At 43.9% G+C, this 24,742-nt stretch overlaps 2 protein-coding genes across 2 annotated transcripts in view; both read left to right on the top strand.

Annotated features, from left to right (window-relative positions):
- The window catches only part of LOC129189229 (unconventional myosin-VIIb), a 32,200-nt gene extending 19,842 nt beyond the window's left edge, over window positions 1-12,358 (top strand). The window contains exons 33-49 of the mRNA XM_054790708.1: window positions 53-170; window positions 2,696-2,822; window positions 2,907-3,067; window positions 3,139-3,320; window positions 3,414-3,532; window positions 4,337-4,491; window positions 4,572-4,725; window positions 4,827-4,982; window positions 5,111-5,216; window positions 5,295-5,408; window positions 9,881-9,968; window positions 10,042-10,148; window positions 10,410-10,595; window positions 10,679-10,795; window positions 10,876-10,959; window positions 11,446-11,565; window positions 11,642-12,358. Of these exons, the coding sequence (XP_054646683.1) occupies window positions 53-170; window positions 2,696-2,822; window positions 2,907-3,067; window positions 3,139-3,320; window positions 3,414-3,532; window positions 4,337-4,491; window positions 4,572-4,725; window positions 4,827-4,982; window positions 5,111-5,216; window positions 5,295-5,408; window positions 9,881-9,968; window positions 10,042-10,148; window positions 10,410-10,595; window positions 10,679-10,795; window positions 10,876-10,959; window positions 11,446-11,565; window positions 11,642-11,734 (2,187 nt within the window). The 3' untranslated portion in view covers window positions 11,735-12,358. The remainder of the gene's footprint in view (window positions 1-52; window positions 171-2,695; window positions 2,823-2,906; window positions 3,068-3,138; window positions 3,321-3,413; window positions 3,533-4,336; window positions 4,492-4,571; window positions 4,726-4,826; window positions 4,983-5,110; window positions 5,217-5,294; window positions 5,409-9,880; window positions 9,969-10,041; window positions 10,149-10,409; window positions 10,596-10,678; window positions 10,796-10,875; window positions 10,960-11,445; window positions 11,566-11,641) is intronic.
- A 3,372-nt stretch (window positions 12,359-15,730) lies between these two features.
- On the top strand, window positions 15,731-24,600 carry gpr17 (G protein-coupled receptor 17). Its single transcript, XM_054790962.1, has 2 exons — window positions 15,731-16,041; window positions 21,519-24,600. Exon 2 carries the CDS (start codon window positions 21,527-21,529, stop codon window positions 22,544-22,546), a length of 1,020 nt encoding a protein of 339 aa, XP_054646937.1. The 5' UTR covers window positions 15,731-16,041; window positions 21,519-21,526; the 3' UTR covers window positions 22,547-24,600.
- The last annotated feature ends 142 nt before the right edge of the window (window positions 24,601-24,742 follow it).

Below are 24,742 nucleotides of genomic sequence, written 5' to 3'. Positions count from 1 at the left end.
TGAAGAGCATGAGGAGAATCTAAGGTATAGGTTTTCCTTCCAACCTCATCAGGGTTCCTATCTGAGCTCCCAGCGAAAGGCGGATTCCGTCAAGATGGAGATAATCGACCACGCCCGCCTGAAGTGGCCCATCTTCTTCTCCAGGTTCTTTGAGGTCATCAAGGTGTCAGGTAGGCCCCTGGGCCACTTTGCACTTAAAGCATGGTACTGGACTAGCTAGATGAAGCGCACTGAATCGTACCCAGGTGCGGCACTCTTCCCCTCTTTTGGAAGTGGAGGGTGGTCTTGGCATGCAGTGAAGCGGAGTGACAGAATGACTGTAACGCCATCGCTCAAGGCACATTCTTTAATGATAACGGACACCATTCATAATAGAAAGGAAATTGAAAGACTCAAAATGATCCAAAAGTCAAACCCACAGTACAATTCCTGACCTGCGACTACAGTTGTGTTCGTAATAAAGACATGTCATTGAATTCACGTGCTTTTTTGCAGTGTGCTTCTCGGTTCCCAGCATGCCTTGCAGTTTCTGTTTTGTAAAAAAAAGTTGCTTTTGTATTATAGTCGTCCCTCGCTACTTTGCAGTTCGAGCATCTTGCTCTCACTCTGGCGTTTTTTTCAAAATTATTTATCAATTAATACATGTTTCGTGATTGAATACAGCCTATTATTAGTAAAACAATATGCATATTTAAGCTAATTATATGTATTCTTGGCCTAAATTAAGCATTGTCAAGCATAAAAATAGCTAAATCAACTAAAATATACATACATACAGCATAAGGCATTAAAAGACATTGATTAAATGTAGTATTCTACACTGGCCACTAGGTGTCACTTGTAACACATGCACCAGAGTTGACAACAAGCTTTTATTGCAGATTTGAATTCTAACACAACAGGCACAATAAGAACATAATAATAATAATAATATCACAGGCTACTGTTGTGGCCCTAATCTAGCTAACAACTCTAAACGTACAACCCCCAACTTCACTTCACTTCCTGTCCACACATCCGGAAGCAACACACACCAGCATGAGTCTTATTTATGTCTTGGCCTATTTTCTCTAAAATGTTCTATTTTCTCTATGTACAGCACGGCGGCCAAGTGGTTAGTATGTTGGCCACACAGAGTTTGGAGTTTGCACGTTCTCCCCGTGCGTGCGTGGGTTTTGTCAGGGTACTGCGGTTTCCTCCCACATTGCAAAAATATGCATGTTAGGTTAATTGCCGATTCTAAATTGTTCATAGTGTGAATGATTGTCTTTTGTGTGCCCTGCGATTGGCTGGTGTACCCCGCCTCTCACTCAGGCGGTCAGCTGGGATGGGCTCCAGTATACCCCGTGTCCATAGTGAGGATAAGCAGCATAGAAAATGGATGGATATATTAATATTGGGTAATATGAGTGTAGAGGTGACTATACGGGTGTTATTTATGTCTAGAGGGCTCTAATAATGTTTTAAAAAACGTATTTAGAAGGTTGTAAACAGGTCTAAGTAACCCATAACTGTGAAAATATTCCATTTATATGTAAGAAATCCTATTTGGCGGAAATTCACTTATCACGATTGGGTCTGGAACCAATTAACCGCGATAAACGAGGGGTTACTGTAATCCCCATAGTAGTGGTAGCTGCCCTATGTGTGTTTACTGTGATGAGGTCATTGTTGGCTATTGCTTGGCCAAATAAAGAGCTGCTTCCTTTAAGCAAGCTGAAGTACCTCTGACCATCTCTTGTGGAAATCCGTCACAATGGCCCAACGGGCCGTGAGACCCCTGCTGTTAGTGTTTCCTCGCTACATCACGGTTCACCTTTCACTGTTTTTTTAAAGTGCAATTTTGCATGTTTTTTTTAACAGCGTATGAACATGCATTGTGTTCTGCATCCTTGTGGTGTATCAGAGCGATCTATCGGTGCTCTGTTGTATGTGTCTGTTATTGTATTTACTACTGCTAACAGTACAGGGTGTTGTATACTCATGTGAGAGATGAAGAGAGTGCAGCTCCACCTTGTCTCACTGTGTGTTTACGTGCCTGTACGAGCATATTAGGAACCCACAGTAGACAATAACCGGCTAAATATAGAGCCACAACAGTCCTTACCGGCTAAGCGAGAATGCCCCTTTGTGTTCTGCGTCCTGATTGGCTGTAGACCATTGTCCATCAATCTAGTTTGTGCCGTTTCCTGTTGTGGTCAATGGTGACTTGTGGTGAGCTGCTTGCTAACCGCCAATAAACAACAGAAGAAGCTAACCAGCTTTAGGGCGCCATTACAGAAACAATGAATCTTCGGTTCAAGGAGTGGGACAGGAAGATGAAATACGACGGCAGGAGCAATACTGTATGTTTTAACCAGGATACAAAAGAATAGGCATGGTCAGAGGAGGACTTCATAATTTCTTGTGTCCCACCGAGTAGGTTGATCATTAAAATTAAAACGAAATTTGAACTTTGAGAGTGTTTAAACAAGAGAGAAATGTGAGAAAATGTTAATGCCTGTCTGACAAAAGTGCATAAAGTGTATGGTGAGGGCTTTTACAGCTAAAACAAATTTTAATTGTAAAAAAAAAAGAAAAAAAAAGTTGGCTACTTCACAGATTTCACTTATTACAGGCCATTTTGGGAACCTATCCCCCGCACTAAAAAAGGGAACACTGCATGTGAGTTCGCCCTAATTGACACCTTTTGCAGGTCCCCCTCTGACCAAGAACAAGTTCATCGTGGCCATAAACTGGACTGGTATCACCTTCCTAGATGAGCGGGAAAAGAGGCTTCTGGAACTCTCTTTCCCAGAAGTTACTGGAGTCAACTCCACAAGGTAGGGACTAGTCGGCTTCAGAGTGCGATAACATGATGAGATTGGTAATCGGTTTACACTTGAGTGTTGTCTCGCCTTATCCAGAGGGGCGAAAGGCCCAGCCGTGTCTCTTCTGACCTTGAAGGGAGACTTCACGCTGAGTGGATCCACAGCCGAGGACATGGCCGAGCTGGTCACCATGTTCCTCAGCGGGCTGACCGAGCGCTCGCAATACGCCGTGGCGCTGAAGGAGATGGACAAGCAAGGTTGGTCAGCACACCTTGTCTTGACCACCGCACTCATTGATAAGCGCTCATTGAGTCCATTCTCTTGTCAGACGATCCCACGTTTCTCAGTTTCAAGAAGGGAGAGCTCATCGTCATACTGAAAGACAATGAATTCTCTGAGCAACGAGGATGGATCAACGGGCAGAATTCCAGCACAGGAAAAACAGGAGCCGTCCCCATGGAGGCAATCTCAATTCTGCCAACACTCAGCAAACCCACAAATGAGGTTATGGTACGGAGACAGCTACAACACTTTTTTTTTTTTTTTTTACATGACAAGATCTCAGGTGTAGAATTTTAAATGTGGTTTTGATTTCCATGTCAGAGTCTGCTCAATCTATCTCCGAATCAGCGGAAGAACATCCTGGCCAACCAGAAGGAGACGGGCACGGTGGAGCGAGTCGCTCCTGTTACGCTGAAGGAGTTCTCCCTCGAATATTTCAGGTACAGTAATCCCTTGGCTCTTCACATAGGCTTCACTCTATCATGCTTTTTCAAAAATATATTGATTAATAAATAAATCATGCTGTTTCGTGGTTGAATATGACCTATTATTAGTAAAAAAAATGCATATTTAAGCAAGTGTTATGTGTTGTCTTGCCTCAATGAAGCATTTTCAAGCATAAAAATGGCTAAATGAAGTAAAATGAAAATATAAGGGATTGAGAAGACTCATTCAAAGATGTTGTGATGATATGTAGTATTCTACACTGGTCACTAGACGTCAGTAATGTTACTGAACTGTAGGGTGAAACACACACACCGGACTTGATTGTCGGAACAATAGGCTTTTATTGCAGGTTTGAATTACCTCACAACAGGCACAATAATCCATAACACGGGCTACTGCTAGCTAAAACTCAACTCTGAACCTCCCACATCATTTCCTCCCCTAGGGAACACATGCACAGCAACATAAACAAGCGCAAGTCTTCTTTAAAATGACTTATTTACTCTTATGTCTACTATATTGGGTAATAGGAGTGTAAAGGTGACTACAGGGGTGTTATTTAATGGAATGTAATAAAAACCATATTTAGAAAGTCTTTAACAGGTTTTCTATGCTATAGCTATGAAAACATTTGATTTGGCGGGAATTCACTGATGACAGTCAGGTCTGGAACGATTACCGTAACTGTGACAAACGAGGGAATGCTGTATTTGCTCTTTGCTCTTCTAACGTTGTTACCAAGCAGTTGATCTGCAGGATGAAGCTCAAGCAAAGATCTTGACTCTCTGATCGCACAGGCAGCCTGTGAACGATGTGAACCGGCAGGTGATGTCAAGAAATGCCGCACCTGAGAGGCTGTGGTTGAACTCCAGGGAGCCCATCAGACAGCCCCTCCTCAAAAGACTGGTGGGCAACCCGGACCTGAGCCACAAAGCCTGCCTGGCTTTCACTGATATCCTTTGCTGCTGCAGAGTGACATCACACAGCGACATGTCCTACTTGTTGTTGTACTCCTCCCTGACTCCTGTGCACCCGTCCTCAAGTACATGGGAGATTACCCCACCAAGCAGATGCAGAGTCCTCTGGAGCTCACCGACCAGATCTTCGGGCCAGCCACTGAGAACGAGGCCCTCAGAGATGAGATCTACTGCCAGATTATGAAGCAGATGAGCAGCAATAACAACCGGTACGCCACTGTGCTTTTTACATCCCAATAAATAATAAATGTATTCGCTGAGACATTTGGATGGTCCTCATTCTTGGGGTGTGATGTTCATTTTGACACAGGTTCAGTATGGAGCAAGGCTGGCAGCTGCTGTGGCTCTGCTGTGGCCTCTTTCCTCCTAGCCAGTCGCTTCTGAAGCACACCCAACGATTCCTGGAGTCGCGCCGCAGAGAGCCGCTGGCGTCCGACTGCCTTCAGCGACTGAAGAGCTCTTTGAGGTCAGGAAGGTTCTATTTGAGAGTTTCACCCTCATCATGACATGTTAACAGATGCCGTTGTCCTAAATGACGTAGGTGGTGTGTGTGCGTGTGCTCGCTTGTGTTTTGACTTGTCTGTCTTGGTGCAGGATGGAACCCAGGAAGCTGCCGCCACACCAGGTGGAAGTGGACGCCATCCAGCAGAACAGCACGCAGATCTTCCACAAAGTCCACTTTCCCAACGACACTGGGGAGGTACGAATGAACTGGCAAGCTACAGCTAAGATAGCTAAGAACTCTCTTACGAGCTCTGGCTAACTGTTCCGTCTGCAGATATTTGAGGTGGCGACCAGCACCAAGATCAAAGATCTGATCAAGAACATCTCCAGCAAGCTGGAACTGGCGTCAGCGGATGGCTTCAGCATTTTCATTAAAACACACGACAAGGTCTGCCTCGCACTTCATCTTGAATATGAAGAACTGACAGTCGATACAGTGGAACCTTGCTTGGCATCATTAATCTGTTGTTTCTACCTGAAATGTACTCTAACCAAATCAATTTTTCCCATGAGAAATGTAAATCCATTTAATCCATTCCAGAAAGCCAAAAATGTTAGCACATAACACGTTTTTATAGTTTTACAATTATAGTTTTACATGCAGCAAACAATTCAAATGTGTAGAAATGAGGGGCGTCACAGGATCTTGTGTCACAAGATCTCGCAAGATTAAAAGGTGACAAGATTCTCTTTCAGAATAAAATGTCTTGTGGGCACAAGGCCTTCATTGAAGTCGTGGTTTTTGCCAATGGCACGATGTGGCATCAAGATCAACACAGACACCACCTTCGTGAAACGTGAAATGTCATGAGTTTTTTTGTTTTTTTTTTTTTACTTCAATAGTGTTTTTCACCTCAAGTCTCTGCTTTTCTTTTGATCAAGGCTGCAAAGTAATCCAAAATGTAGCCAAAGAAAGTTGCAAGTTGCAGCATTTTGATAAAGGAGGTCAGAAACACTCCTGAATTCAAGAAATGACTCCAAGCAAAACACATCTCACTGTTGTTGATCTCGCTGCCACATTGTGTCTTTATTAACACATGTTATCAATGAAAGTAAAAGTAACCTTAAAAGTTAATTTATCCCTTTTGTTCCTTATTTATATGCATTTACATTTTTTTTCAATTTTTTTTTATTGCGTGTTGTTTATTGTTTATTGCGTCTAAAACTATAATTGTAAGACTATAAAAATGTGTTTCGTGTTAACATTTTTAAGAGGTGTGGCATAACTGTGCTAGATGACATCATAGACGGGTGATGGAGCTGACTTCTGCTTCCTGTTTCCATGTATTAGCAAGCTAATAGACTTCTAACAAGGACGTTCCATTCCATTCCATTCCATTTTCCTCCGCTTATCCGGGTCCGGGTCGCGGGGGCAGCAGTCTCAATAGGGAAGCCCAGGCTTCCCGGTCCCCGACCACCTCCTCCAGCTCCACCGGGAGGACACCGAGGCGTTCCCAGGCCAGCTGTGAGACATAATCCCTCCAGCGTGTCCTAGGTCTTCCCCGGGGCCTTCTCCCGGCTGGGCATGCCCAAAACACCTCACCAGGGAGGCGTCCGGGAGGCATCCGGACTAGATGCCCGAGCCACCTCAGCTGGCTCCTCTCGATGTGAAGGAGCAGCGGCTCTACTCTGAGCTCCTCTCGGATAACCGAGCTCCTCACCCTGTCTCTTAGGGTGAGTCCCGCTACCCTACGAAGAAAACTCATTTCAGCTGCTTGTATCCGCGATCTCGTTCTTTCGGTCATGACCCAAAGCTCATGACCATAGGTGAGGGTGGGAACATAGATTGATCGGTAAATTGAGAGCTTTGCCTTCCGGCTCAACTCTCTCTTCACCACGACGGTCCGGTACAGCGACCGCATTACTGCAGACGCTGCGCCGATCCGCCTATCGACCTCACGCTCCAACCTTCCCTCACTCGTGAACAAGACCCCGAGATACTTGAACTCCTCCACCTGGGGCAGGACCTCATTCCCAACCCGGAGGGAGCAATCCACCCTTTTCCGACTGAGAACCATGGCCTCGGATTTGGAGGTGCTGAGTCTCATCCCAGAAGCTTCACACTCAGATGCAAACCGTCCCAGTAAACGCTGCAGGTCACAGCTCGATGAGGCCATCAGGACCACATCGTCTGCAAATAGCAGAGATGAGATCCTAGTGCCCCCGAACTGGACTCCCTCGACACCTTGGCTGCGCCTAGAAATTCTGTCCATGAAAATTATGAACAGAATCGGTGACAAAGGGCAGCCTTGGCGGAGGCCAACGTTCACCGGAAACAGGCTTGACTTACTACTGGCAATGCGAACCAGGCTCCTGCTCCGGTTGTACAAGGACTGAATGGCACGTAGTAGCGCGCCACCAATCCCATACTCCCGGAGCACCCCCCACAGGACACCGCGAGGGACACGGTCGAATGCCTTTTCCAGGTCCACAAAGCACATGTAGACCGGTTGGGCAAACTCCCAAGTACCCTCCAGGACCCTTGCAAGGGTGTAGAGCTGGTCCAGTGTTCCGCGACCAGGACAAAAACCACATTGCACCTCCTGTAGCCGAGGTTCGATTAACGGTCGTACCCTTCTCTCCAGCACCCTGGAATAGACTTTCCCAGGGAGGCTGAGGAGTGTGATCCCCCTATAGTTGGAACACACCCTCCGGTCACCCTTCTTGAAAAGGGGGACCACCACCCCAGTCTGCCAATCCAGAGGTACTGTTCCCGACTTCCACGCAATGTTGAAGAGACGTGTCAGCCAAGACAGTCCCGCAACATCCAAAGCCTTGAGGAATTCAGGGCGAAACTCGTCCACCCCCGGAGCTTTGCCACTGGGGAGCATTTTGACTACCCCAGATACCTCAGCCACGGTGATGGAACTGTCCGCGTTCGTATCCTCAGTCTCTGCTTCCTCTAGGGAAGGTATGTCAGTGGGATTGAGAAGGGCCTCAAAGTATTCCTTCCACCGCCCAACTATATCCTCAGTCGAGGTCAGCAGGCTCCCGTCCCCACTGTAAACAGTGTGGACCGGGCACTGCTTCCCCTTTCTGAGGCGCCGGACGGTTTGCCAGAACCTCTTCGAGGCCGACCGAAAGTCGTGTTCCATGGCCTCACCGAACTCCTCCCACACCCGAGTTTTTGCCTCGATCACCGCCGAAGCCGCGTGCCGCTTGGCCTGCCGGTACCCGTCAGCTGCTTCAGGAGTCCCACAAGCCATCCATGCTCGATAGGACTCCTTCTTCAGCTTGACGGCAGCCCTGACCTCTGGTGTCCACCATCGGGTTCGGGGCTTGCCGCCACGACTGGCACCGACCACCTTGCGGCCGCAGCTCCGATCGGCTGCCTCAGCAATGGAGGCACGGAATAGAGCCCATTCGGACTCGATATCCTCGTCCTCCCCCGGGATGCAGGAGAAGCTCTGCCGGAGGTGAGAGCTGAAGACTCGACGAACAGGAGACTCTGCCAAACGTTCCCAGCACACCCTCACTACACGTTTGGGTCTCCCGGGTCTGTCCGGCATCCTCCCCCGCCATCTAATCCAACTCATCACCAGGTGGTGATCAGTTGACAGCTCAGCCCCTCTCTTTACCCGTGTGTCCAAAACATGCGGACGCAGGTCTGATGATACGACTACAAAGTCGATCATAGACCTGCGCCCTAGGGTGTCCTGGTGCCATGTGCACTTATGGACATCCTTATGCTGGAACATGGTGTTTGTGATGGACAAACTGTGGTTCGCACAGAAGTCCAACAACATCACACCGCACGGGTTCAGATCGGGGAGGCCGTTCCTCCCAATCACGCCCCTCCAGGTCACACTGTCATTGCCCACATGGGCGTTGAAGTCTCCCAGCAAAACGACAGAGTCACCAGTTGGGGTGCTCTCCAGCACCCCTCTGATGAACTCCAGGAAGGCTGGGTACTCTGAACTGCCGTTTGGCGCGTACGCACAAACGACAGTCAGGACCCTTTCCCCAACCCGAAGGCGTAGGGAAATGACCCTCTCGTTTACCGGGGATGACTCCAACACAGAGGCACCGAGCCGGGGGGCTATTAATAAGCCCACACCAGCTCGCCGCCTCTCCCCTGCAGCAACTCCAGAGTAGAACAAGGTCCAACCCCTCTCGAGGAGTTTGGATCCAGAACCCAAACTGTGGGTCGAGGTGAGTCCGACTATATCTAGTCGGAATGTCTCAACCTCTCTCACAAGTTCGGGCTCCTTCCCCGCCAGAGAAGTGACGTTCCATGTCCCAAGAACCAGATTTGGCCGCCGAAGACCAGGTCGCCTAGGTGCCCGCCCTCGACCGCCACCCAAAACGCAATGCACCGGACCCTTATGCTTGCCCCCGCAGGTGGTGGGTCTACGGGGGGGAGATCCCGTGTGGCTTCTTCGGGCTGAGCCCGGCCGGGTCCCACGGGTGAAAGCCCGACCACCAGACGCTCGCCTGCGAGCCCCTCCCCCAGGCCTGGCTCCAGGGTGAGGCCCCGGTATCCCACTACCGGGCGAGGTGCGGTCTCTCCTCGTGTGTTTATTCATAGGGGTCTTCTGAATCACTCTTGGTCTGGTCCGTCACCCAGGACCTGTTTGCCTTGGGAGACCCTACCAGGGGCATATAGCCCCAGACAACATAGCTCCTAGGATCACTCGGGCACACAAACCCCTCCACCACGGTAAGGTGGTGATTCACGGAGGGGTAACAAGGACGTTTTGTGATTAAAAAAAAATACATTAAGAATATATTTTAACACACGGCAAGACACCGCCATACTATACGGCATGTATGCAAACCGAGCCAACATTTTGGCGTTTTCAACGTTACTTGGAAAAAACGCTTACTGAGGTTCCACGGTAATTTGTGTTTTTATTCCAGGTCCTCAGTCTGAATGACGCTGACTACTTTTTTGACAGCCTGAGGCAAATCACAGACTGGTCCAAGAAGAGCAAACGCATTAAAGATGGTATAAATAGTTGACACTGTTGATTATTGTCTGCATGTACATACAGCCTAATGCATGTGTGTGTGACCTGCAGGCGGGCAAGTCAACATGCCCTACGTGGTCTTCTTCATGAGGAAGTTGTGGTTTAACGTGATCCCTGGCAGGGATATGGAGGCTGACCTCATCTTTCACTTCCCACAGGTGCATTTGATGATTTCAGATCAACCACGTGGCACACTACACTATAATGGCCTGTTTGTCCCACACATCTTAGACAGGACAGTCTGGTGACCCACAATATTATGACAGTCACCAAGGGGTGCCTTCAATAGGGTGTGTTTTTAGACCTCTTGGTGGAGAAGTGGAGAATACACTGTTGATTCAACTTGTCTTCGTCTCATCGACCAAGCATCTCCACAATTCTACAGTTGGTTTTTGTGTGTGTGTGTGTGTCTCTTCCAGGAAGTACCCAAGTACCTGAGGGGCTACCACGTGTGCACCAAAGAGGAAATGGTCAACATTGCGTCTATGCTCTTCCGCATAAAAGTTGGCAATGACAAGAGCCAGTTTGTGTCGATTCCCAAGTTGCTGAAGGAGCTGGTCCCCTCCGACCAGCTGAAGGCCATGTCTGAGAACGAGTGGAAGAAGGTTCGGTTATCTCGACGTTGTTGTCGTCGCCATCGCCTGGTCTCCTGCGCGACTGAATGTGTTTTTTCTTCTGTGCACATCAGAGCATCGTCGCCTCTTACAACAAGCAAGCGGGCATGAGTGTGGAGGAGGCCAAGGTGGCATTTCTGAAGGCGGTGTGTCGCTGGCCGACCTTTGGCTGTGCCTTTTTTGAAGTGAAGGTGAGCCCTTGCGTCCTCCATTTGTCATTCTCACTGTGTCACATGCCAGCAACCATGACGAACCACTCTCTTGATTTCAGCAAACATCTGAGCCAAACTTCCCGGACATTGTGCGGATCGCTATCAGCAAACAGGGACTGACAATCATCCATCCTAAAACCAAGGTTTGTAGCATCTCATACTGATTTTATTGCGGCATGTATGGCCACTTGCCGCCGCTGCTGCTCAGTACCGCTTGTAGTGTTTTCATGAAAATGGCAGCCAGTGTTTTTGTGGATGTAAGAATTGTGTATCTAAACCAGAGTAAGGTAGCTATGTTTTCGGGGGGGCTAAAGACCTACCCCTTCTGCTCTTGCCACTTCACGGACAGCTGTTTGATGAACAAAGCAAAGTTCCACACCAGATTCATCCAATTATATCCAATTATTTACAGTTTCCTGATAACCGTTTGAGGGGGCGTGTTCGTGTGCAGCTCATATTATTGGTGGGGGGCTGTTGGCCAAGAGTAGAAGCATGCAGACTTACCCTGTACACAACTCTACTAAAATTAACTTCCTATAGTGGTCCACTGGGATTCAATACAATTTTAAAAGCCACTGAAACGAGCGGGGTAGGACCCCCTTTAACTTAAGCATTCCCTCGTCCTGCAGGAAGTGCTAGCTAACCACCCCTTCAACAGCATCGCCAGCTGGTGCAGCGGAAGCACATACTTCCACATGACCATCGGCAATTTGGTGAAGGGGAGCAAATTCCTGTGTGAAACGTCGCTGGTGAGTTCTCTTTTGGTGCAGTTGCGGTTTTTGCGAATGTGTCACACAGTATGAGCGCCGTGTCGCCGTGTTGAAGGGTTACAAGATGGACGACCTCATCACCTCCTACGTCAACATGTACCTGCAGGAGAGGAGGCCGGCCCCGAACAGGAGCCAGCGCTTCAACTGATGGCGCCAACCCGCAGGTGCTCGTGCATGAGCAAAATTATGCAAAAAGTTAAGCATTACATAAGAACCCCACTAGCAATGTGTTCCGTGACGAGGCTAATCATGTCATAGCAAACACGGCTGATATGTATTTATTACTTTTACTATGCAAACATTATATACAGTATAGCCTCTTTTCCACTGAACCAGGACTTTACCCCAGAATGTGTGTTTGGACCACAGGAACAGGGGCTCAATTGCAGTTCCTGGTCATTCTGGAGGAACCAAATTTGACCCACCTTTGCATGTGGTACTTCTAGTTCCTGGAACCTTTAGGCGGGGTTTGCAACGCTTAACATATCTGCATGGCTGACGACTTTGAGCTAAAAGCAAAACAAAATAGGGCCACGGAAGCTTTTAGTTACCAGGAACTAAATGTTCCTGGACTGGAAAAGGGGCTTCTATCATTTCACTATCTACAAAATCATACTATATATTAATACAAAACATAATCCCTCGTTTATCACGGTTAATGGGTTCCAGACCCAAGCGTGTAAGTGAATTTCCACGAAGTATGATTCCTCATTTATAAATAGAATATTTCTGTAGTTAGATCCTTCTAAATATGGTTTTTAACACCCCTATAGTCACCTTTACGCTCCTATTACCCAATGTAGTAGACATAATAAGAGAAGATAAGCCATTTAAGACATAAATAAGGCTTGTGCTCCTGTGTGTTGCTGTGAATGTGTTCTGGTGCTAAGGGAGCTGAGTAGGGGGCGAACAGGGAGTGACGTCAGGGGTTCAGAGTTGAGCATTAGCTTGGCGTGGGTTACGGCCGCAGCAGTAGCCCGTTTTAGAGATTATTGTGCCTGTTGTCAGATAATTCAAACCTAAAATAAAAGCCAAGTCTGGTGCTGGTGTGCCTCACCCTACATTACAGTGACATTACTGACATCTAGTGACCAGTGTAGAATAGTCCATATCACCACAACGTCTTTGAATGCATCTTCGGAATGCCTTAGATTTGTATTTTACTTCATTTAGCCATTTTGCTAATAATAGGCTGTACTCACCCACAAAACAGCATGATTTATGAATTACCGTAATATATTTTGGAAAAACCGTAATAGAGTGAGGCCACAAAATATAACGTGAGGGATTACTGTATATTATACAAGTAAAACCCCAAAAGCTATTGGTTTCACTACTATATATTTGTCAAAACAGACTACAAACATGGACAAAAAGCACAGAATAGCTGTTATGTTCTAGATTATTTAACATTCATTTCAACATTGTAGGTTAATACTGCAAAGGAAAACTGCACATTTTTTGGCATTTTGCCCATCATCCACAATCCTTATGCGAGACGTGAACACATACAGTGGTGTGAAAAAGTGTTTGCCCCCCTCCTGATTTCTTTTTTTTTTGTTGCATGTTTGTCACACGTATGTTTCAGATCATCAAACAAATTAAAATATGAGTCAATGGCAACGCAACTGAACATAAAATGCAGTTTTTAAATGAAACTTTTTATTAAGGGAGGGGGAGGGTGGTAAGTCACTGTTGCTGTAGTACACTACTGATGGGGATGTCATACAACGTCATGTAAAACAATCCAAACTATCCCTTTAACTGAGGCAAGTGAGGCCCGCAGTTCTTTGGATGTTGTTGTGGGGGCTTTTTCTTGGATGAGTCGTCGCTGCGCTCTTGGGGTCATTTTGGTTGGCCAGACACTCCTAGGAGGTTTACCGCTGTTCCATTTTTTCGCCATTTGTGGACAATGGGTCTCTCTGTGGTTTGCTGGAGTCCCAAAGCTTTAGAAAGGGCGTTAAAACCTTTTTTTACACTGACAGATCTCAATTAATCTCAGTTATGTTTTAATGGGGGGGGGGAATCACTTTTGCACAAAGGCCATATAGGTTTTGATTTTTTTTTTCTCCTTTAGTAATAAAGTTTCATTTAAAAATTGAATTTTGTGTTCAGTTGTGTTGTCATTGACTAATATTTGAATTTGTTTGATCTGAAAAATTAAAGGCAAACATTCAAAAGATAAGAAATCAGGAAGGGGTAAACACTTTTTCACACCACTGTATGTACATTCGTGATAACATGTAATACTTAAGAGTATTTTGCATATTTTGGCCATTCCAAGCATTACCGGAACTTCCTTCCTCGGCACATTGATTTCACGTAGCAATACAGAAACGAACGCTTACACCTGGCGTTAACTTTTCCAAACTCAGAAATAAAAACACAGCAGCAATGGTGTCGGCTCAAATATGTAGCCTTACCTTTTTTGCAGTGGTCTGAGGCGTCGTGAGCGCGACGCTGTCTGCGGTGAAGCTGGTCGATAGCCAGCTAGTAGCTAGCCGGTGTGTTATGGCTCAGTGTCAATGCGCCAGTTACGTAGTTCGATCGGCGTAACAATGTTAGTAATAGCAGCAACAATGTCGCTGTAGTTTGGCGGTAGCTGTACGCACGTCACATTATATGTAAATGGAGCATTGTTGGAGCTTTTTGGAGTAATTTTTAATAAGGCTGAATAGGCGTAATAAGTGGGTCCCAAACAGGTACATGCGCTCATGGGCTGTCTGTTTTTATATCTTTACAATGCACAGAAAAGGGAGACATATGTATTCATGTCTCACATAAGTATTGTGGATGATGGACAAAATTCCCAAAAAAGTGCAGTTTTCCTTTAAACCTCTGTGAAGGACACTTGTCTCAATACTGAAAATGGAAATATGCATATAACATGAGCATAGCATGTACTGTATACATAAAATATCACCTAACAGACTGACAAAGTCTGCTCCAGAAAGCAGTTTATTGATCCTTTTAATGTGGATCACAATGTCAACACAAGTCAAACAGATATTTATTTCCGTGGTCATTTCCTTGGCCCATTCTGAAGTGGTAACAGTATTTTAGGAACCAGATAGAGTTTTATAGCTTGGCTTTTGCATCAAGCATGAAGCAGTTATTCTAATAACACAGACATCGTGTTTGATTGACGTCCCCACGGAAGCATGGAGTTATTTCCTCGACACCTCCGTGGAATCTCTTGTGGGAGGAGCAAATGAGAGGATCAAAGAGTTTGCAAATATGGACTTGAGAAAGTGAAGCTAGCGTGCATGTTTTTGGATTGCGGGAATCCACACGATGGTGAAGTCTGCCCTTGAAGGCCTCGGCTGACACAGACAGTGTGTTACAACCTACTGTAGAAGCTCCTTGTCCTAGCGTGCAACCACTGGACTCGTTTAGTAAAATGTTGTGATTGTTTATTTGCCATCAACAGAAAAGAATTGTTTCTTTGCCATCAACAGAAAAGCATAATAAACCAGCAAGTGACTGAGTTTCAGTTTCTATCAAAAGTCCTTCTGAAGCGTCCCAAAGGAGGACCATTTTTATATGGACACAAGGCTTTGGTGGTCATGGAGGGGGGTACACACAGCAGACAGAGCGTCTGAGGCCCACAAAGCTTGTGTGTGTGGGTGTGCGTGTGTGCATGTGTGTGAGGAGGTTTGTCCCAATTAGAAGTTGTGCACATCCACCGATAGAACACATTTGCATAAGGGGGGGACACAAGCGGAGAAAGGCCTGATGTGTCTCCATGGACATCTGTGATCTTGGACTATAAAAGAAATATTATAATCCCTCCCCCCCCAATCTCTCTACATCTGTCCCACGGCTATGTGACTGATTATTTTGGGCATTCCAATTGAGAATGCCCCCAGGAGGCGGGGGCCAACAAGGGCCTCTGTTTCTTCCAAGCGTTCGCATCCCCCCACCTCCTTCTCCCACCAGCAGCAGCGTTCTTGTTTTGCTCTTGCATGGGACCCTCTGTGGAGCATCCAGAGGAGATCATCACTGAGGCTTCAGTCATAAACGTGTCAATTAACAAGACTATCAGCAAGAGGGAAGGGGGGGGGGGGCCTTGTTTCCATGGAGTCATAGCAGAGAAGCGCGCCCCTTGCTAAGGCATGCCATTCTTCTCCTCGCCGCTAACATGAGCCGCTTACCCTGACTCGGGCTATTGTGAAGCACACAAGTGGCTCACTGAAGAGAGGGAGGCGAGGAAGAAAGGGTGGGGTCAAGGTTCAAGCCAAAGTCTCCCGTCGAGACTCCCTCCCTGTTATCAAATTTGTTGAGACACAAAAAGAGCTTCAGTCTCATTGGAGAGAACATCTTGAGGGAGAAAGAGAGAGGAGAGGTGAGAGGACCGCGCTCTTTGTCTAGCAGGGGCCCCCGTCTTGTCGTCCAGGCTCCAGGCGCTGCTCTGCTCCGCTGCACCAACCAACTTTTTTCCTTCAACAATCTCTGGTGAGTCTTTTCAGCCGTTTTCTCCCCCTCAAAAGTCACTTCGGCAAACTGCATGTGTTTGTAACCCGGTCAGCCACAGTGTAGTGGTTCACATAGCTGGCTTTGAAGAGGTCAATTCCTGCAAAATAAACCCTCCTCACAATAAACCTGCCATTGATGGAGCAACCAGTTCAGCGTGGGTGTCGTCAACTGGGGTAGTCTCCAGTTTCTGCCATGGCACTGAACAGGTTAACGAATACAATAGGAGTCGCACAAAATGTTCCTATATAGAGATTTGTCATATAGTATGTCCGTTATGGTACAGTATCCATACAGCAGCAAATATTGATATTCCATACTGAAACATGGTTTCTGAATTTTTTGTTTTCTGACTATGCATTTACTGTATCATTGTATTTTAAAGTGTATTTTTTATGGTCATTTTTCCCCTCAAAATATTTATTTAAAAAATCGTAAATGTTGCCATTAAAATGCAGTTTTATAAAATAAATGCATAATATATTTAATAAGAAATTAAATCTGGGTGGTGGGGGAAATATTTTATTGTATTTAATTTAACAATAAGATTAAACTATTTTCTTATGGTCATATTTATGATTTTTTTTTAAATAAATTTGAGTTTTAAGATCAATTATCATAAATTTAAAATATTTAGAACTTGAATTTATTTTTAAAAAGGATCATGCATTTATTTTATTTTGTTTTTAATTTTAATTTAAAAATAGGGTCAAACTGTATTTTTACAGTCAAATTTATATATTAAAAAAATAAAAATAAATCAAATATCTGGGGGGGATCATCATAAATTTGACCGTAAAAAAAGTGTAATCTTTCAATTTCAATTAAAAAATACATAGTCATAGGGACAAAATGCGACTATATATATATATCTATATATACAGTATATATACAGTATATAGATATATATAGATATATAGTCACATTTTGTCATATATATATCTATATATACAGTATATAGATATATATAGATATATAGTCACATTTTGTCCCTTATATATATATATATATCTATATCTCTCTATATATATAGATATATACAGTATATATAGTCGCATTTTGTCCCTTGGCCAGTGAGACCATTACTCACATAGGGGTGGCAATAAGTTGGTACCTGAAATGTCTACATGGCCAGTGAGGTGGCCACCACGCCGCTCCGCCACTGCCCATGGTGATAGTATCATATCCTGAGTTATGCTACAAAATAAGAAATTAGGTGGACTGATGGATGGAGGGGCTCCCAACTGCTGGGATGTGGACTCGTACTGGACTATGGGCGGGTCTGAACTGGGACACAAGCAAGGGAAAAATGAATGTAGTTGTATTACAAAGTGTTGTATTGTTACTGTATTGTAACAAAAGTTCAAGTTTACAATTTAACACGTCCAAAGGAGCAGCGGGTACATTTCATTACATTTTTGCAATTACACACATTACTGTGACCACTTGTCCTTCAGAGGTTTTTCACTATCCAAGTAGTGCAAAACTTTAAATGGAAGGTAATTGTGAAGGTGTCATTCCCACAAAGTCAGCTATTTGAACCACTGCACTACCGATGGCCATGATGCAGTTTGTGATGCGTACTGATGTGATGCTAATTTTCAGCTGCTTCTAATAAGTTCTTTCAGTGTTTGTGCTGCTGAATGCTGGCAGCTTGATGCGTCCCCATTGTAAGTCTCACAGTCGTGGACCACCACACGCACACACACAAAGACAGCTGCTCCATCCGACTGACTCCTCATGCAAGTGTACGCAGCTGCAACTGAGACTGGGTCTGCGATCGAGACGTAATCCTTTTTGTTCAACATTTGCACTACTGCATCTTCCATTTTAATCACATTTTTTCCCCACTTTGCCTCGTCTCACCACTCCCTTCGGCGTGTTGGAGCTGCCAACAGAGTTAAGATGAAGCCAGCCAGCAACCATTCCTTATTATTTTTAGACTTTGTTGTTCCCGCCCCGGTGATGTACGGCTGTCTAAGGATGAAAAGGAATGAAATAAGACAATAAAACAAAAGGCGTGGGTGCTTCAGCCTGTCAGAGACGCCCAGGGGACACACACGCATGATTAAAAGTGAGGTGTGTCTCAGAGATAACATATGTGGAATGTAGGAACGATATGAGGACATGCTTTGTTCAAACTTTACTCCAATTATCTGCAGTCTCTTTGGAAACAATTCACTTTCATGTCCAGATCTAGGCAAGATAGACACAATTGGGGAGTATCAACCAAGCTAAAGGTCACATGACGTGATATTGTCTTGTATTTGAAGATGCTAATTAAATCGACTCTAATCGAATAGCCTCGTGAAAAGTTACGGCTTGGGATATTTGAAGGCATAGGTTTGTGGAAAGTAGGGTGTACCTCAGGGGTGTCCAAACGTTTTCCAGCAAGGGCCACATCGTGAAAAATGAAAGGATGCAACTTTGCCACTTTGATGTTTTGTAAAGCAACACATGTACAGTAGATGTTATATAGATTTCAAGAAAAGACTGCATCTCAGCTTTGTAATGTAGATGAAAAAGCCTTTTAGTAGTATGAACTTTGGTCTTTGCTCTTTTTCCCCCATTTTTGCTGTTTTTCTTGTTTTTTGTTTTTTTTTTGTTTTGTTTTATTTTTTACGTTTTCAAAATATTTCAACTTTCTTCTCACATTTTCTCCTTGTAATATTATGACTTTATTCCCATAATATTTTGCCTTTATTCTTATTATACTATAACTTTTTCCCCAACCTAATTTTCCAAAAATGTACAACTTTCTTTTGTTTTTCTGAATATTATGACTAAAAAAATGGACATTATTTTTCCTCATAATATTCCGAGTAAAATAGCGTTTTTTTTTTTCTTGTTACAATACAACTTTTAAAATAATATAATATGTCTTAATATTTTGACTTTATTCTCGTAAATTATAGCTGCATTTCTGTTGGGGGGGGTCAAATTTTTCAATAATTTCAATTTAATTTCATACTCATTTTTCTTGTTGTAATTATGATTTTATTCCCATAATATTTTGACTTAATTCTCGTAACGTAACTTTTTCTGCATTCTAATTTTTTTTTTAAATTACAACTTTACAGTTATTTTGTTTGTTTTTCATAATATTACGACTTTTAAAAAAATTACATCTTTTTCTCGTTAGATTACACCTTTTTTCTGTTAATATTTTGACTTTATTCTTGTAAAATCACTGCTGATTTTTCAATTTTTTGCCTTTTGTTTTGTTTTTTCGATTTAGTTTTTAATTTGACTTTGTGAATGAAATGCTGTAATCGTGAGGGGAAGGAACGTTTGGGTGGGGAAATATTTCCCCAGCGGACCGCTCATTCATAGCGGCATGTCCTCACAGACACTAACCAGCCCCCTCCTGAACTAAATACGTTGAGGCGGCAAACTGAAACACGTACAGCAATGGCCAGTGTAAGCTGGCTGGGTTAGCTTAGTTTAGCGGAGCATGCTAGTGCGGCTGTGTGTGTGTGTGTGTGTGTGTGTGTGTGTGTGTGTGTGCGTGTGTGTGACACAGACACTCTCAGGCTGTATGAGTTGTGTTTTAGGTAATGTAACCGGGCATTTTACGATGCCCACTGACTTCCTGCCTGAAATAAGGACGACAGCCACGACAGCAAGAGGCACCCAGCCAGCTATCTCCCTTAGCAACAGCCAAAATACATTTTCAACACACACCACACTTCCGGCCTTCAAAATAAGAGCAGTACACATCCTGTCTAATGGTGGTAATAAAATATGGGTGTCTTAAAAAAGTAGCTTACATTAATAAAACAATTGCAATTGCATCTGCAACTATGTCTTCTTTAACCACAAGCATGGATATGATCGTTGGTGGAGGATTTTATAGAAATGAAAAGTTGGCCAAAATTGCTCAATGATGTAATGCGTCAATAAATGTTTTATAATAAAATATAATAAAATAATACAATAAAAAAAGGATTTTTCCTTTTATTCAGTGACACAAAAAACACAATCTATGGTGATAAAATAAGGTAAAAAGTAAAAAAAAAACAGAATCTTTAAAAATTAAAATGGAAAAAAATGAATTTTGGAAAAAATAACTGAATTTGGGGAAAAAGTAAAAATGAATTTGGGGAAAAAATAAAAGTGATTTCATAGGGCCCTACTATTTAAACTTTCTCCTTGTAAATTTTCTTTTCGTAGTTATGATTTTATTGCCATAATATTCTGACATAATTCTCATAACATTCAAACTTTTTCGGAAACATAATTTTTCAAGAATTATTGTTTGTTTTTCAGAATATTAGGACTTAATAACGTCTTTTTCTCGTTGGATTACAACTTTTTTTCCTCTTAATATTTTGACTTTATACTTTTTTCTCTTTTATTCTTTTTTACTGTTGATTTTTTTTTCTTTTTTTTTTTAGTTTTGATGTTAACTTTGATTTGTACAATGTGCCATAGGCCAACATTACGAGTTTATTTGCGTAAAATTGCGACTTTTTTTCTTGTTAGAATACGACTTCTTTGTCTTGATATTTGGACTTTATACTTGTAAAACTAAAGCTGTTTTTTCCCCCAATTCTATTTTTTTTCAACTGTTTCAACTTTCCTTTTGTAAACTTCTCTTCTCGTAATTAGGATTTTATTTCCATAATATTTTGACTTTATTCTTATGACATATCTTTTTCCGCAACCAAATTTTCCAAAAATCACAACTTGATTTGTTATGTTTGTTTTTCTTAATATTGCGGCTATATATTTTTTCTTTAATATTTCAACTTTAAGCTACTTAAATGACGTTATTTTTCCTCATAGAATTATGTTATTCTCATAAAATGACAACTTTTTCTCATTAGATTACAACTTTTTTTCCTTAATATTTTTACTTTATTCCTGTAAAATTACTGCAGATTTTTTAATTTTTGCCTTTGTTTTTTTTGTTTCGTTTTGATGTTAAATTCTATTTTGGGAATGTGCAGTGCGCCAACAACCAAACAGCCACGGGCCACACTTTGGACACCCCTGGTGTGAGCATCTTGAACACAATGGAAATGAATACAGACGTGAAAGGATTCAAAGCCATTTGCGTGACTTGTTAACGTTTGCGTTGTGTCTTCCTATGTCACGCTGCTATGATGTCACGCTAAATACGTAGCCACACCTGTTTTTGGGACTTGTGGCTTTCTCATGGATGGCTTTTTTCGTGCTCTTAGTGTCAGGTGCAAGGATTCAGACGACTGTCAGGCCTGATTAGCTGGAAAACCAAAAAGATTGACTGTTGTTGACTTAGCGTGTGTCCAGGAGGTCTAAAACTGATGAGCGAGTGAGAATCAAGTCACTTTTAGCAAGCGACACTGGCAGCTATTGTTACACAGTGACACACATTCCATGCCTTTTCGAGTGTCCTGTTGTCAGCCACTTTGCTGCCTGAATGCTAACTATGGCTAGCTAAAATATGCCGTTTACCAGACTTTCTCTTCCCTCAGAAACAAAGATGGAGTCGGCAACCACAGAGCTGCCCGTCCTGTTGTCCAATCAGTCTTCACAAAGCTGTGCGCCGGCAGAGTCGACGACAGAGAACATCCTATTTGGAAGCTTCTACATCCTCGTCTTCTTCCTGGCGCTCAACGGCAACAGCCTAGCTCTCTGGATCTTCTCCCGCCAGCGCGGCACGTCTTCTCCCGCCAACATCTTCCTGACTCACCTGGCGGTGGCCGACCTGTCGTACGTCGTCATCCTCCCTCTGAGGGCCACCTACCACCTCACCGGGGGCCACTGGCCGTTCGGGGAGGTGCCCTGTCGACTGGCGGGCTTCTTGTTTTATGTCAACATGTACGCCAGCTTGTACTTCCTGGCCTGCGTGGCGGGGGACCGCTACCTGGCGGTGGTCCATGCCGTGAGGTCGCTGAAGGTTCGTCGTGCTCGCTACGCGCACATTATCAGCTTTAGCCTTTGGGCGCTGGTCACCATCTCCATGGCGCCCCTGCTGGTGACGCACCAGACGGCGGAGGTGGACGGCACCACGGTGTGTTTGCAGCTTTACCGAGAGAAAGCGTCTCGTAACGCGCTCATCTCGCTCGCCTTGGCCTTCACGCCGCCCTTCCTGGCCACACTGTCCTGCTACCTGCTCATCATTCGCAGTCTTCACCAGGGCTCCAGGTTAGAGCCCACCCTCAAGCTGAGGGCGCTGCGCACCATCGGCCTGGTCATGCTCATTTACGTGGTGTGCTTCCTGCCGTATCACGTGAGCCGGGCCACCTTCATCCTGGGCTACAGCCACCCGGACGTGTCCTGTCAGACCCGCAGAGGCCTCAGTCTGGCCAACCGCCTCACTTCCCTGTTCACCTGCCTCAACGGCGCCATGGACCCGCTCATCTACCTGTTCGGGGCCGAGAAATTTCGAGGGACTCTGATGCGACTGTTTTGCAAAGACAAGGCGGCAGCGTCGGGGGCCACCAGCGGGGAGTTGAAAGGAACTCATGAGAGTTCTCTGAGTGCCAAATCGGAATTTTGAACTTGGGGAATCTAAATGGTTGGCAAAATGCTTTGCGAATGCAGCTACATGTGTTCCAAACAGGGACCAGTTGTTCACGATGATGCCTTAGCCTGATCTGAAAGGCCTTTTTTGTGTCCACAGCCTCTTTCACACAGATTCTACAAAAAGCGTAACATTTATCCGCCTGTGCCTTTCACACAGAATCCAGCAAACTCCTGATGCCACTTTCCACTATTTCCTTTTCAGCGGCCACCATCTTGCTTCTGTTACGCCTTTGATAGTACCACTAAAGGCGCCAAAATCATTTGTAGACTACAGCAATCCCCATTCCGTGTTGGTGCTTTTCATACAGAAAAGCAACAGAAAATTCCATTGCAGCAATGACCCAAAAAGTGCTTTATTTTAGTACGAGGTGATAAAAAAGAAATATGTACAAGAAATAATATTGTATTTGTGCTTACTGTGTTTGTATCAATCCACATGCTGTGTGTGTACTAATTAACCGTGTTACCTTAGCTTAGTTGGTTAGTTTCATGCCTAAACAAAAAAAGTATGAAATGAGTCTGTGAATTTGGAAATGCGCTTTTTTCAGGCCAAATAACTGCTGGAAGCTGTTTTCAACTGCAAGGAAATGTTAAGCGGTGGCTGTGCCAAGTTGAGTAGGTCAGGCGCTAACAGTGAATTTGTACCTTTAGGGGTAAAAGCACCAGAGGTGTGGACTCGAGTCTGACTCAAGTCACAGTTTTGATCACTTGCAACGTGACTTGGACTTTGACATCAGTGACTCAGGACTTGACTCGGACTTTAGTCAGTCGACTTGAAAATACTTGACATTTTCATTCAATGTGTTGAGTAAAATGTGTCCCTCAAAGTATTCAACTAACGTGACCGTTATTTTCATTTTCAGCAAGACAGCAAATCTTCCCCTTGAATCTGCATCATTGAATGCATCAATTAACGTCCAATCAGGTTTAAGAACAATGAGGGTGTGCATTACATGAATCCTGAGTGCTAAATGTCAGCATTCTTTTTCTATCTAACTAGGTCTGGTCACACTGGTCTCATTTTATATATATATATATAAAAAAAAAATTCTAAATGCATTAATTGCATTTGTCAAATGTAGTAGATTGTTGCATTGTTAAAATGGCATTTTATTTGAGAGACTACACAGACTCAAATTTCAAGGCCATGACTTGACATGAGATGAAAGACTTTAGGCTTACTTGAGACTTGCAAAACACTGACTTGCTCTCACCGCTGACAATTACTGTACTAAGGGTCTGCTTTTATACTCTTGATAATTGTTTTTCACAGTTTTTGTTTTATTTTCTTTTTTACCTAGAAATGTGGGCACTAGCATTGAATAATCACAGCTGCCATTTTGACATCAATTTAATTTAAAGTACTGACAGACCTTTCTGAAAACATCAAACACTGTGGAGCTACTTCAGCAGATGCTACAATATTAAGTAAAAATAAGAAATACACTATACTCACCTAAACTGCTGCTCTATTTTGTAGTTTGTTTGTTTTGTTTTAATGCTAACTGTACCGTCTGCCCTTTTGTATTTTAGCTTTCCATTAGCTGTTGGATACAAAAAAAAAAGCCACAAAATCACTGCAAATGTATTTTAGCTTGCTAGCTTGAGATGTGTTTGCTAGTTCTGCTCAGTGGCCTCAGTTGACCGGCCAATCAGAATCATTTTCCTGCCCGTCAACACAGGGCTGAAGTCTGATTGGACGAAGGGTCTGTTTTGAACTTCTTTTTATCTGGCAACAAAGATAAATCACCAATCACCAATGTGTTATGTGAGCATATTAGCGCGTTAGCATCTAGCTAAACGTACAACATCACAGAGGCACTAGATTAAGTATTATTAAGTATACTTGTATATATCTGACTGTATCTATTGCCAGTATTACTTTGTGCTTGACAAATCCTCATTGTACATACTGTATAATAATTGCATGTATTTTTTTGTTACATTTGTATGATATTGCACTTCTGCATGACAACTAACACACTTATTTTACTGTGGGCCCTTGGCAACAACAATAAACATACTGCTTTCATGACCATGACAAAAGTGAGAGCTGTCATTACAAGCAGTGTACTTATTCTCTTCAAACATGAAAGTTAAAGTCAGTAACAGTAAAGCACAATGATGACATTTGTGAGTCACTGTGTGTCAGAGACGCTATCACAGTTAC

The sequence above is a fragment of the Dunckerocampus dactyliophorus genome, chromosome 10 (genome assembly GCF_027744805.1).
Source record: "Dunckerocampus dactyliophorus isolate RoL2022-P2 chromosome 10, RoL_Ddac_1.1, whole genome shotgun sequence".
Lineage (NCBI taxonomy): Eukaryota > Metazoa > Chordata > Actinopteri > Syngnathiformes > Syngnathidae > Dunckerocampus > Dunckerocampus dactyliophorus.
Note: the sequence above shows the minus strand (reverse complement) of the source record. Positions and strands in the feature narration are given on the sequence as shown.

Excerpts from the sequence above, each read along its gene's own strand:
- gpr17 (XM_054790962.1), top strand. The coding sequence starts at position 21,527 with ATGGAGTCGGCAACCACAGAGCTGCCCGTCCTGTTGTCCAATCAGTCT.